The sequence below is a fragment of the Crinia signifera genome, chromosome 1 (genome assembly GCF_055691185.1).
Source record: "Crinia signifera chromosome 1, ASM5569118v1, whole genome shotgun sequence".
NCBI lineage: Eukaryota > Metazoa > Chordata > Amphibia > Anura > Myobatrachidae > Crinia > Crinia signifera.
The window spans coordinates 4,812,225-4,826,797 of NC_139217.1; the positions used below are offsets into that span (position 1 = coordinate 4,812,225).

Genomic DNA, 14,573 nt, shown 5'->3' on the forward strand with positions numbered 1-14,573 from the left:
AACTGTTGGGGGGTCCTGAGGACAGAGGTTGGGAACCACTGGCCTATACCACCGTCATCTAATGAGGATTTTCTCTATATATTTCTATTGCATAATAGCTTTGTACAGGTGCCGGTTCCTGTAGAGCACAATGGACTTACGGCGCTCTCCGTAGTGATGTCATGTGCCTGGCTCCAGCATACTCAGTGACACTCTATACCGTCACCACCGTCCTGGCTAAGAATAAACATACTATATATCTTGGCGATTATTCTATTATCATTGGGAAACACTGGCCCTGATTGAGAGACGGACGCGGTGGTGACGTCGGACACAAGCCGGTGACGTTTTCAGTCTGTGCACCCGTCCAAGTCGCACCGCAAATGCTTCCCGATGGTTACCATTTTAAGATGCAGATCATTATTGCACGCAGTGGGCGATCCTGGGAGGTAACTGGGAAGGGGGGGGGGGAATGCCAGACGCAGAAGTGTCGCAGTCAGCAGCCGCGTCCATAGATGCAGATCATTATTGCATGCAGTGGGCAATCCTGGGAGGTAACTGGGGGGAGGGCCAGACGCAGAAGTGTCGCAGTCAGCAGCCGCGTTTATAGATTCAGATCATTATTGCGCGCAGTGGGCGATCCTGGGAGGTAACTGGGAAGGGGGGGGGGGGAATAAGCCAGGCGCAGAAGTGTCACGGTCAGCAGCCGCGTCCATAGATGCAGATCATTACTGCACGCAGTGGGCGATCCTGGGAGGTAACTGGGAAGGGGGGGTAAGCCAGATGCAGAAGTGTCGCGGTCAGCAGCCGCGTCCATAGATTCAGATCATTATTGCACGCAGTGGGCGATCCTGAGAGGTAACTGGGAGGGGGATAAGCCAGAGGCAGAAGTGTCGTGGTCAGCAGCCGCGTCCATAGATGCAGATCATTATTGCATGCAGTGGGCGATCCTGGGATGTAACTGGGAAGGGGGGGTAAGCCAGATGCAGAAGTGTCGCGGTCAGCAGCCGCGTCCATAGATGCAGATCATTATTGCGCGCAGTGGGCGATCCTGGGAGGTAACTGGGAGGGGGATAAGCCAGACGCAGAAGTGTCACGGTCAGCAGCCGCGTCCATAGATGCAGATCATTATTGCACGCAGTGGGTGATCCGGGGAGGTAACTGGGAAGGGGATATGCCAGACGCAGAAGTGTCACAGTCAGCAGCCGCGTCCATAGATGCAGATCATTATTGCGCGCAGTGGGTGATCCTGGGAGGTAACTGGGAAGGGGGGGGGGGATAAGCCAGAGGCAGAAGTGTCGCGGTCAGCAGCCGCGTCCATAGATGCAGATCATTATTGCACGCAGTGGGCGATCCTGGGAGGTAACTGGGAAGGGGGGGGGGATAAGCCAGACGCAGAAGTGTCGCGGTCAGCAGCCGCGTCCATAGATGCAGATCATTATTGCACGCAGTGGGCGATCCTGGGAGGTAACTGGGAAGGGGGGGGATAAGCCAGACGCAGAAGTTTCACGGTCAGCAGCCGCGTCCATAGATGCAGATCATTATTGCACGCAGTGGGCGATCCTGGGAGGTAACTGGGAAGGGGGGGGGGATAAGCCAGACACAGAAGTGTCGCGGTCAGCAGCCGCGTCCATAGATGCAGATCATTATTGCGCGCAGTGGGTGATCCTGGGAGGTAACTGGGAAGGGGGGGGATAAGCCAGACGCAGAAGTGTCACGGTAAGCAGCCGCGTCCATAGATGCAGATCATTATTGCATGCAGTGGGCGATCCTGGGAGGTAACTGGGAAGGGGGGGGGGGAGATAAGCCAGAGGCAGAAGTGTCGCAGTCAGCAGCCGCGTCCATAGATGCAGATCATTATTGCACGCAGTGGGCGATCCTGGGAGGTAACTGGGAAGGGGGGGGGGATAAGCCAGACGCAGAAGTGTCACGGTCAGCAGCCGCGTCCATAGATGCAGATCATTATTGCACGCAGTGGGCGATCCTGGGAGGTAACTGGGAAGGGGGGGGGATAAGCCAGACGCAGAAGTGTCACGGTCAGCAGCCGCGTCCATAGATGCAGATCATTATTGCACGCAGTGGGCGATCCTGGGAGGTAACTGGGAAGGGGATATGCCAGACGCAGAAATGTCGCAGTCAGCAGCCGCGTCCATAGATGCAGATCATTATTGGGCGCAGTGGGCGATCCTGGGATGTAACTGGGAAGGGGTGGATAAGCCAGACGCAGAAGTGTCACGGTCAGCAGCCGCGTCCATAGATGCAGATCATTATTGCACGCAGTGGGTGATCCTAGGAGGTAACTGGGAAGGGGGGAATAAGCCAGGCGCAGAAGTGTCGCGGTCAGCAGCCGCGTCCATAGATGCAGATCATTATTGCATGCAGTGGGCGATCCTGGGAGGTAATTGGGAAGGGGGGGGGATAAGCCAGACGCAGAAGTGTCGCGGTCAGCAGCCGCGTCCATAGATGCAGATCATTATTGCGCGCAGTGGGCGATCCTGGGAGGTAACTGGGAAGGGGGGGGATAAGCCAGACGCAGAAGTGTCGCGGTCAGCAGCCGCGTCCATAGATGCAGATCATTATTGCGCGCAGTGGGCGATCCTGGGAGGTAACTGGGAAGGGGGGGGGGGGGTAAGCCAGATGCAGAAGTGTCGCGGTCAGCAGCCGCGTCCATAGATGCAGATCATTATTGGGCGCAGTGGGCGATCCTGGGAGGTAACTGGGAAGGGGGGGGAGGGAAATGCCAGACGCAGAAGTGTTGCGGTCAGCAGCCGCGTCCATAGATGCAGCCGCACTCACATAGGTGCCATGTTCAGAAGGACAAATCGCACCTGATTGCAATCTACCGTGTTGCAATCTTGGTGCATCTTAGTTTGCGCCACAATGGAATAGAGCAGCAGTTGCACCCTGAATCAGGCCTATTATGAGCGCAAAAATAACAGTAATATAACCACATGATGCTATAACCTCCGAAGTATATTACTCACACCTTCTAGGTTATAGTAGCAGGGTAAATATTCCTCACCTAGGAACCTGTGTGATGAGGGATTTTTGTGTCTCCTTCCACACTTGTTTGCGAGGGATTAGTAATGTGGGTGCACCTAGTCCCCGTACATGGCTCTGGACAGTGACCAAACATCTGGGGCATTACCAGATAGCATGATGCACTAATGTAAAACTACAACACAAGACGTGATAAACACGCACTCTCACCTGTGTAGACAAATCGGCCCGGGGCTCCTTTGCAGAAGTGCTTAGATTTGTAGGACAGCGTGACCTCCACCACTCCAGGGATGTGCCTCGGGGGTGTCTGTACTCGAATGGCATGGGGGGTAATTAACTGCAAATAGGAGAGATTACCATTCAGATGGAACACAAATCTGGCACAATCACATCTACCGACAACTAAATTATTTTAAGATCATCTGAGGACCAAATGATGGTCAATACAAGCTGGGCCACTTCTCCCAGGACCTCATCTCCAGCTGGGGACCAGATCATACATGTTACCCTGGGGTTACCATGACTAGCTGAGCCAGTTCTCCAAGGATCTCAACTCCAGCAGTGGACCGGTTCATACATGTTACCCCAATTAATACCATGACCAGCTGGACCACTTATCCTCCCAGGATCTCACCTCTAGCTGAAGACCAGATCATTCATGTTACCCTGTGGTAATACTAAGGTCCACATCTCCTCCAAGGATCTCACCTCCAGATGAAGACCAGATTGTACATGTAACCCTGGGGTAATACTGTGACCAGCTGGGCCGCTTCTCCTCCCAGGATCTCACCTCCAGCTGAGAACCAGATCATACATGTAACCCCAGGGTAATACTGTAACCAGCTGGGCCGCTTCTCCTCCCAGGATCTCACCTCTAACTGAAGACCAGATCATACATGTAACCCCGGGGTAATACTGTGACCAGCTAGGCCAAAACTCCTCCCAGGATCTCACCTCTAACTGAAGACCAGATCATACATGTAACCCCGGGGTAATACTGTGACCAGCTAGGCCAAAACTCCTCCCAGGATCTCACCTCTAACTGAAGACCAGATCATACATGTAACCCCGGGGTAATATTGTGACCAGCTGGACCACTTCCCATCCCAGAATCTCACTTTCAGCTGAATTCCAGATCATATGTAACCCCGGGGTAATACTGTGCCAGCTGTGACCAGCACATCTCCTCCCAGGATCTCACCTCTAGCTGAGAACCAGATCATACATGTAACCCCGGGGTAATACTGTGACCAGCTGGACCACTTCCTATCCCAGGATCTCACCTCCAGCTAAATTCCAGATCATATGTAACCCCAGGGTAATACTATGACCAGCTAGGCCACATCTCCTCCCAGGATCTCACCTCCAGCTGAGAACCAGATTGTACATGTAACCCTGGGGTAATACTGTGACCAGCTGGGCCGCTTCTCCTCCCAGGATCTCACCTCCAGCTCAGAACCAGATCATATGTAACCCCAGGGTAATACTATGACCAGCTAGGCCACATCTCCTCCCAGGATCCCACCTCCAGCTGAGAACCAGATCATACATGTAACCCTGGGGTAATACTGTGACCAGCTAGGCCCTGTTATCCTCCCGAGATCTTACCCTCGGTTTCTGATTAGTCACAGTGTAAAGCCTACTATGACCTACCTCACTCCACACCAGCATCGTGCCAAACACCACCTGCAGCCCATCAAAGAAGTGGTCTCCTATCAGGATTACAGTGGCTCCCCCTGTGGTCCATCCTTCGCTGGGGCTGATGGCTTTGATGCAGGGAGTGGCTGCTTCATACACATGTCAGGGGAGAAGGTGATAAAGACTGTTACACTGAGAATATAGAGTAATGATACATCTGCATCGCATTCCAACCAACATGTACCGCGACACAATCCACCTCCAGTGCACAAAGCATTATCACTTCGTCTTACTAAATAGGGAGGGGCAGATGGACAGGGGTGACACAGATATCGTATGCAATGACCCTAGAGCAGTGGGTTAGATGGACAGGGGTGACACAGATAGCGTATGCAATGACCGTAGAGCAGTGGGTTAGGCATATTTGCCAACTTTTGAGATCTCCTCTCCGGGATAGAAGCCAGGAAGTGGACCCTATTTTTGAGCCACCCGGTAATTGCAGGAGGGTAGGCAAGTATGGGGTTAGGATGAAATTTGGCTGGGTTTAGTGAAAAAGTGGGGTCTTGAGAGCCTGTATAAAGTTTTAAACTGAGGTGGAGAGTCTGAGGGAGAGAGTTAGAGAGTTCCAGAGGCAGGGAGTAGCACGAGAAGAGTCCTGGAGGCAGGAGTGGGAGGATGTAATCAGTTGGTAGGAGAGACGGCTCTTGGTTAATGTCTTTTCCATGACCCCATGGAAATCATCTGGTTGTCATGTACACAAAAAGGGCCACAAGTTTCCCAAATGTGTGTGTATTGGGCTGGTAATATTCCTACAGACACATTTAGTAGTAATATCGGGAGTGACACACCTTCTGTAGGGTCCACTCTACACAAACACACATATAGTAGTAATATAGAGAGTGACACACCTTCTGTAGGGTCCAGTCTACACACACACACACACACACACACACACACACACACATTTAGTAGTAATATAGAGTGTGACATACACACACACACAGTAGTAATATAGAGAGTGACACACACGCACAGTAGTAATATAGAGAGTGACACACACACACATAGCAGTAATATAGAGAGTGACGCACAAAGAGGTAATATAGAGAGTGACACACACACACACAAACACATATAGTAGCAATATAGAGTGTGACACACACACACACACACACACAGTAGTAATATAGAGAGTGACACACACATACACAGAGTAGTAATATAGAGTGACACACACACACACACAGTAGTAATATAGAGAGTGACACACACACACACATAGTAGTAATATAGAGTGTGACACACACACAGTAGTAATATAGAGAGTGACACATACAGTAGTAATATAGAGTGTGACACACACACACACATATAGTAGTAATATAGAGTGTGACACACACACACATATAGTAGTAATATAGAGTGTGACACACACACACACAGTAGTAATATAGAGAGTGACACACACACAGTAGTAATATAGAGTGTGACACACACACACACACACACACATATAGTAGTAATATAGAGTGACACACACACACACACACACATATAGTAGTAATATAGAGTGACACACACACACAGTAGTAATATAGAGAGTGACACACACACGCGCACACATATAGTAGTAATATAGAGTGTGACACACACAGTAGTGATATAGAGAGTCACACACACACACATACTGTAGTAGTAATATAGAGAGTGACACACACAGACACACACAGTAGTAATATAGAGAGTGACACACACACACACAGTAGTAATATAGAGTGTGACACACACACACACACACACATATAGTAGTAGTAATATAGAGTGACACACACACACACACACACACACATATAGTAGTAATATAGAGTGACACACACACAATAGTAATATAGAGAGTGACACACACACACACGCGCACACATATAGTAGTAATATAGAGTGTGACACACACAGTAGTAATATAGAGAATGACACACACACACGCGCACACATATAGTAGTAATATAGAGTGTGACACACACAGTAGTAATATAGAGAATGACACACACACACGCGCACACATATAGTAGTAATATAGAGTGTGACACACACAGTAGTAATATAGAGAGTGACACACACACAGTAGTAATATAGAGAGTGACACACACACACGCGCACACATATAGTAGTAATATAGAGTGTGACACACACAGTAGTAATATAGAGAGTGACACACACACAGTAGTAATATAGAGAGTGACACACACACACGCGCACACATATAGTAGTAATATAGAGTGTGACACACACACACGCGCACACATATAGTAGTAATATAGAGTGTGACACACACAGTAGTAATATAGAGAGTGACACACACAGTAGTAATATAGAGAGGGACACATGCGCACACATATAGTAGTAATATAGAGAGTGACACACACACACACACACAGTAGTAATATAGAGTGTGACACACACACACACACAGTATTAATATAGAGTGACACACACACACACAGTAGTAATATAGAGAGTAACACACACACACAGTAGTAATATAGAGTGTGACACACACACACACACACACAGTAGTAATATAGAGTGACACACACACACAGTAGTAATATAGAGAGTAACACACACACACAGTAGTAATATAGAGTGTGACACACACACACAGTAGTAATATAGAGAGTAACACACACACAGTAGTAATATAGAGTGTGACACACACACAGTAGTAATATAGAGTGTGACACACACACACACACAGTAGTAATATAGAGAGTAACACACACACACACACACACACACACAGTAGTAATATAGAGTGTGACACACACACACACACAGTAGTAATATAGAGTGTGACACACACACACAGCAGTAATATAGAGTGTGACAATCACACATACACACACAGCAGTAATATAGAGAGTAACACACACACACACACACACAGTAGTAATATAGAGTGTGTGACACACACACACACAGCAGTAATATAGAGTGTGACAATCACACACACACACACACACACACACACACACAGCAGTAATATAGAGAGTAACACACACACACAGTAGTAATATAGAGTGTGACACACACACACTAGTAATATAGAGTGACACACACACACAGTAGTAATATAGAGAGTGACACACACACACAGTAGTAATATAGAGAGTGACACACACACACACACACAGTAGTAATATAGGGTGACACACACACAGTAGTAATATAGAGTGTGACAATCTCACACACACACACACACACACACACACACACACACACACACACAGCAGTAATATAGAGTGTGACAGACACACACACACACAGCAGTTATATAGAGTGTGACACACACACACACACAGCAGTAATATAGAGTGTGACATACACACACACACACACACACACACACACACACAGTAGTAATATAGAGTGACACACACACAGTAGTAATATAGAGAGTGACACACACACACAGCAGTAATATAGAGTGACACACACACACACACACACACACACAGCAGTAATATAGAGTGACACACACACACACACACACACACAGCAGTAATATAGAGTGTGACAGACACACACACACACAGCAGTAATATAGAGAGTAACACACACACACACACACACACAGTAGTAATATAGAGTGTGACAATCACACACACACACACACAGCAGTTATATAGAGTGTGACACACACACACAGTAGTAATATAGAGTGTGACAATCACACACACACACACACACACACACACACACACACACACACACACACAGCAGTAATATAGAGTGTGACCCCCACACACACACACACAGTAGTAATATAGAGTGACACACACACACACACACACAGTAGTAATATGGAGTAACACACACACACACACACACACACACACAGTAGTAATATAGAGTGACACACACACAGTAGTAATATAGAGAATGACACACACACAGTAGTAATATAGAGAGTGACACACACACAGTAGTAATAATATAGAGTGTGACACACACACACTAGTAATATAGAGTGACACACACACAGTAGTAATATAGAGTGTGACAATCACACACACACACACACACACACACACACACACACACAGCAGTAATATAGAGTGTGACACACACACACACACACACACACACACACACAGCAGTAATATAGAGAGTAACACACACACACACACACACAGCAGTAATATAGAGTAACACACCTTCTGTAGGGTCCAGTCTACGTGCACGCCGTCCGTGCTTGGAATTATTGTGTACAAACATATTATCGGACACGGCGAGCACATGACCGTCCACATTGATCGTTGTGGAAACCACCACCTGTGATAATGCAACAAGAAGTTATTGTAATAACCAGAAATAATAAGCTCTCTCTGCATGGGGCAACAATTACCCCATCCTCTGGCACACTGCCCCATCCTCAGGCACATTGCCCCCATCCTCAGGCACATTGCCCCCATCCTCAGGCACATTGCCCCCATCCTCAGGCACACTGCCCCTTCCTCAGGCACATTGCCCCCATCCTCAGGCACATTGCCCCCATCCTCATGCACATTGCCCCATCCTCCAGCACAATGCCCCTTCCTCAGGCACACTGCCCCTTCACTGCCCCCATCCTCAGGCACATTGCCCCCATCCTCATGCACATTGCCCCATCCTCCAGCACAAAGCCCCATCCTCTGGCACACTGCCCCTTCCTTAGGCACATTGCCCCCATCCTCATGCACATTGCCCCATCCTCATGCACATTGCCCCCATCCTCATGCACATTGCCCCCATCCTCATGCACATTGCCACCTTCCTCCGGCCCATTGCCAACTTCCTCTGGCCCATTGCCAACTTCCTCAGGCACATTGCCCCCATCCTCATGCACATTGCCCCATCCTCAGGCACATTACACCTTCTCATGCACATTGCCCCATCCTCAGGCACATTGCCTGCCCCCCCCCCCCCCGAGATCAGGCAGTGACAGGGGATCCTTGGTGTCAGGTGAGATCAGGCAGTGACGGGATGCTTGGTGTCAGGTGAGATCAGGCAGTGACAGGGGATCCTTGGTGTCAGGTGAGATCAGGCAGGGATGGGGGATCCTTGGTGTCAGGTGAGATCAGGCAGTGACAGGATCCTTGGTGTCAGGTGAGATCAGACAGTGACAGGGGATGCTTGGTGTCAGGTGAGATCAGGCAGTGACGGGGGATGCTTGGTGTCAGGTGAGATCAGACAGTGACGGGATGATTTGTGTCAGGTGAGATCAGGCAGTGACGGGGGATGCTTGGTGTCAGGTGAGATCAGGCAGTGACAGGGGATCCTTGGTTTCAGGTGAGATCAGACAGTGACAGGGGATCCTTGGTGTCAGGTGAGATCAGGCAGTGACAGGGGATCCTTGGTGTCAGGTGAGATCAGGCAGTGACAGGGGATGCTTGGTGTCAGGTGAGATCAGACAGTGACGGGATGATTTGTGTCAGGTGAGATCAGGCAGTGACGGGGGATGCTTGGTGTCAGGTGAGATCAGGCAGTGACGGGATGCTTGGTGTCAGGTGAGATCAGGCAGTGACAGGGGATCCTTGGTGTCAGGTGAGATCAGGCAGGGATGGGGGATCCTTGGTGTCAGGTGAGATCAGGCAGTGACAGGATCCTTGGTGTCAGGTGAGATCAGACAGTGACAGGGGATGCTTGGTGTCAGGTGAGATCAGGCAGTGACAGGGGATGCTTGGTGTCAGGTGAGATCAGACAGTGACGGGATGATTTGTGTCAGGTGAGATCAGGCAGTGACGGGGGATGCTTGGTGTCAGGTGAGATCAGGCAGTGACAGGGGATCCTTGGTTTCAGGTGAGATCAGACAGTGACAGGGGATCCTTGGTGTCAGGTGAGATCAGGCAGTGACAGGGGATCCTTGGTGTCAGATGAGATCAGGCAGTGACAGGGGATGCTTGGTGTCAGGTGAGATCAGACAGTGACGGGATGATTTGTGTCAGGTGAGATCAGGCAGTGACGGGGGATGCTTGGTGTCAGGTGAGATCAGGCAGTGACAGGGGATCCTTGGTGTCAGTTGAGATCAGGCAGTGACAGGGGATCCTTGGTTTCAGGTGAGATCAGGCAGTGACGGGGGATCCTTGGTGTCAGGTGAGACCAGGCAGTGACGGGGGATGCTTGGTGTCAGGTGAGATCAGGCAGTGACGGGGGATCCTTGGTGTCAGGTGAGATCAGGCAGTGACAGGGGATTCTTGGTGTCAGGTGAGATCAGGCAGTGACGGGATGCTTGGTGTCAGGTGAGATCAGGCAGTGACAGGGGATCCTTGGTGTCAGGTGAGATCAAGCAGTGACAGGGGATGCTTGGTGTCAGGTGAGTTCAGGCAGTGACGGGATGCTTGGTGTCAGGTGAGACCAGGGAGTGACGGGGGATGCTTGGTGTCAGGTGCGATCAGGCAGTGACGGGGGATGCTTGGTGTCAGGTGAGATCAGGCAGTGACGGGATGCTTGGTGTCAGGTGAGATCAGGCAGTGACGGGATGCTTGGTGTCAGGTGAGATCAGGCAGTGACGGGATGCTTGGTGTCAGGTGAGATCAGGCAGTGACAGGGGATGCTTGGTGTCCGGTGAGATCAGGCAGTGACGGGGGATGCTTGGTGTCAGGTGAGATCAGGCAGTGACGGGATGCTTGGTGTCAGGTGAGATCAGGCAGTGACGGGGGATGCTTGGTGTCAGGTGAGATCAGGCAGTGACAGGGGATGCTTGGTGTCAGGTGAGATCAGGCAGTGACGGGATGCTTGGTGTCAGGTGAGATCAGGCAGTGACAGGGGATCCTTGGTGTCAGGTGAGATCAGGCAGTGACAGGGGATCCTTGGTGTCAGGTGAGATCAGGCAGTGACAGGGGATGCTTGGTGTCAGGTGAGATCAGGCAGTGACAGGGGATGCTTGGTGTCAGGTGAGATCAGGCAGTGACAGGGGATCCTTGGTGTCAGGTGAGACCAGGCAGTGACGGGGGATGCTTGGTGTCAGGTGAGATCAGGCAGTGACAGGGGATGCTTGGTGTCAGGTGAGATCAGGCAGTGACGGGATGCTTGGTGTCAGGTGAGATCAGGCAGTGACAGGGGATGCTTAGTGTCAGGTGAGATCAGGCAGTGACAGGGGATGCTTGGTGTCAGGTGAGATCAGGCAGTGACGGGATGCTTGGTGTCAGGTGAAATCAGGCAGTGACGGGATGCTTGGTGTCAGGTGAGATCAGGCAGTGACGGGATGCTTGGTGTCAGGTGAGATCAGGCAGTGACAGGGGATGCTTGGTGTCAGGTGAGGTCAGGCAGTGACAGGGGATCCTTGGTGTCAGGTGAGATCAGGCAGTGACGGGATGCTTGGTGTCAGGTGAGATCAGGCAGTGACGGGATGCTTGGTGTCAGGTGAGATCAGGCAGTGACGGGATGCTTGGTGTCAGGTGAGATCAGGCAGTGACAGGGGATGCTTGGTGTCAGGTGAGATCAGGCAGTGACGGGATGCTTGGTGTCAGGTGAGATCAGGCAATGACAGGGGATCCTTGGTGTCAGGTGAGATCAGGCAGTGACAGGGGATCCTTGGTGTCAGGTGAGATCAGGCAGTGACAGGGGATCCTTGGTGTCAGGTGAGATCAGGCAGTGACGGGGGATGCTTGGTGTCAGGTGAGATCAGGCAGTAACAGGGGATGCTTGGTGTCAGGTGAGATCAGGCAGTGACGGGATGCTTGGTGTCAGGTGAGATCAGGCAGTGACAGGGGATGCTTGGTGTCAGGTGAGATCAGGCAGTGACAGGGGATGCTTGGTGTCAGGTGAGATCAGGCAGTGACAGGGGATCCTTGGTGTCAGGTGAGATCAGGCAGTGACAGGGGATCCTTGGTGTCAGGTGAGATCAGGCAGTGACAGGGGATGCTTGGTGTCAGGTGAGATCAGGCAGTGACGGGATGCTTGGTGTCAGGTGAGATCAGGCAGTGACAGGGGATCCTTGGTGTCAGGTGAGATCAGGCAGTGACGGGATGCTTGGTGTCAGGTGAGATCAGGCAGTGACGGGGGATGCTTGGTGTCAGGTGAGATCAGGCAGTGACAGGGGATCCTTGGTGTCAGGTGAGATCAGGCAGTGACGGGGGATGCTTGGTGTCAGGTGAGATCAGGCAGTGACGGGATGCTTGGTGTCAGGTGAGATCAAGCAGTGACAGGGGATCCTTGGTGTCAGGTGAGATCAGGCAGTGACAGGGGATCCTTGGTGTCAGGTGAGATCAGGCAGTGACGGGGGATGCTTGGTGTCAGGTGAGATCAGGCAGTGACGGGATGCTTGGTGTCAGGTGAGATCAAGCAGTGACAGGGGATCCTTGGTGTCAGGTGAGATCAGGCAGTGACGGGATGCTTGGTGTCAGGTGAGATCAGGCAGTGACGGGATGCTTGGTGTCAGGTGAGATCAGGCAGTGATGGGATGCTTGGTGTCAGGTGAGATCAGGCAGTGACAGGGGATGCTTGGTGTCAGGTGAGATCAGGCAGTGACGGGATGCTTGGTGTCAGGTGAGATCAGGCAGTGACAGGGGATACTTGGTGTCAGGTGAGATCAGGCAGTGACAGGGGATCCTTGGTGTCAGGTGAGATCAGGCAGTGACAGGGGATCCTTGGTGTCAGTTGAGATCAGGCAGTGACGGTGGATGCTTGGTGTCAGGTGAGATCAGGCAGTGACGGGGGATGCTTGGTGTCAGGTGAGATCAGGCAGTGACAGGGGATGCTTGGTGTCAGGTGAGATCAGGCAGTGACGGGATGCTTGGTGTCAGGTGAGATCAGGCAGTGACAGGGGATGCTTGGTGTCAGGTGAGATCAGGCAGTGACAGGGGATCCTTGGTGTCAGGTGAGATCAGGCAGTGACAGGGGATCCTTGGTGTCAGGTGAGATCAGGCAGTGACAGGGGATCCTTGGTGTCAGGTGAGATCAGGCAGTGACGGGATGCTTGGTGTCAGGTGAGATCAGGCAGTGACAGGGGATCCTTGGTGTCAGGTGAGATCAGGCAGTGACAGGGGATCCTTGGTGTCAGGTGAGATCAGGCAGTGACGGGGGATGCTTGGTGTCAGGTGAGATCAGGCAGTGACGGGATGCTTGGTGTCAGGTGAGATCAAGCAGTGACAGGGGATGCTTGGTATCAGGTGAGGTCAGGAAGTGACAGGGGATCCTTGGTGTCAGGTGAGATCAGGCAGTGACGGGGGATGCTTGGTGTCAGGTGAGATCAGGCAGTGACAGGGGATGCTTGGTGTCAGGTGAGATCAGGCAGTGACGGGGGATGCTTGGTGTCAGGTGAGATCAGGCAGTGACAGGGGATGCTTGGTGTCAGGTGAGATCAGGCAGTGACAGGGGATCCTTGGTGTCAGGTGAGATCAGGCAGTGACAGGGGATCCTTGGTGTCAGGTGAGATCAGGCAGTGACGGGGGATGCTTGGTGTCAGGTGAGATCAGGCAGTGACAGGGGATGCTTGGTGTCAGGTGAGATCAGGCAGTGACGGGGGATCCTTGGTGTCAGGTGAGATCAAGCAGTGACAGGGGATGCTTGGTGTCAGGTGAGATCAGGCAGTGACAGGGGATGCTTGGTGTCAGGTGAGATCAGGCAGTGACAGGGGATGCTTGGTGTCAGGTGAGATCAGGCAGTGACAGGGGATGCTTGGTGTCAGGTGAGATCAGGCAGTGACAGGGGATGCTTGGTGTCAGGTGAGATCAGGCAGTGACGGGGGATCCTTGGTGTCAGGTGAGATCAAGCAGTGGCAGGGGATGCTTGGTGTCAGGTGAGATCAGGCAGTGACAGGGGATCCTTGGTGTCAGGTGAGATCAGGCAGTGACAGGGGATGCTTGGTGTCAGGTGAGATCAGGCAGTGACAGGGGATGCTTGGTTTCAGGTGAGATCAGGCAGTGACGGGATGCTTGGTGTCAGGTGAGATCAGGCAGTGACAGGGGATCCTTGGT

General features: G+C 51.4%; 1 protein-coding gene across 4 annotated transcripts in view; it reads right to left on the bottom strand.

Moving 5' to 3' along the window:
• The window catches only part of LOC146058941 (transcription factor COE3-like), a 169,324-nt gene that overhangs the window by 46,166 nt on the left and 108,585 nt on the right, over window positions 1-14,573 (bottom strand). For 2 of the 4 annotated variants that reach the window (XM_083171306.1, XM_083171191.1), the window contains exons 8-10: window positions 8,832-8,949; window positions 4,633-4,763; window positions 3,190-3,316 (exon numbers count right to left, since the gene is read on the bottom strand). In XM_083171306.1, coding sequence (XP_083027432.1) covers window positions 3,190-3,316; window positions 4,633-4,763; window positions 8,832-8,949 — 376 coding nt within the window. Of the gene's footprint in view, window positions 1-3,189; window positions 3,317-4,632; window positions 4,767-8,831; window positions 8,950-14,573 lie in introns of all 4 variants that reach the window. The other 2 variants (XM_083171236.1, XM_083171149.1) reach the window with 1 other exon arrangement.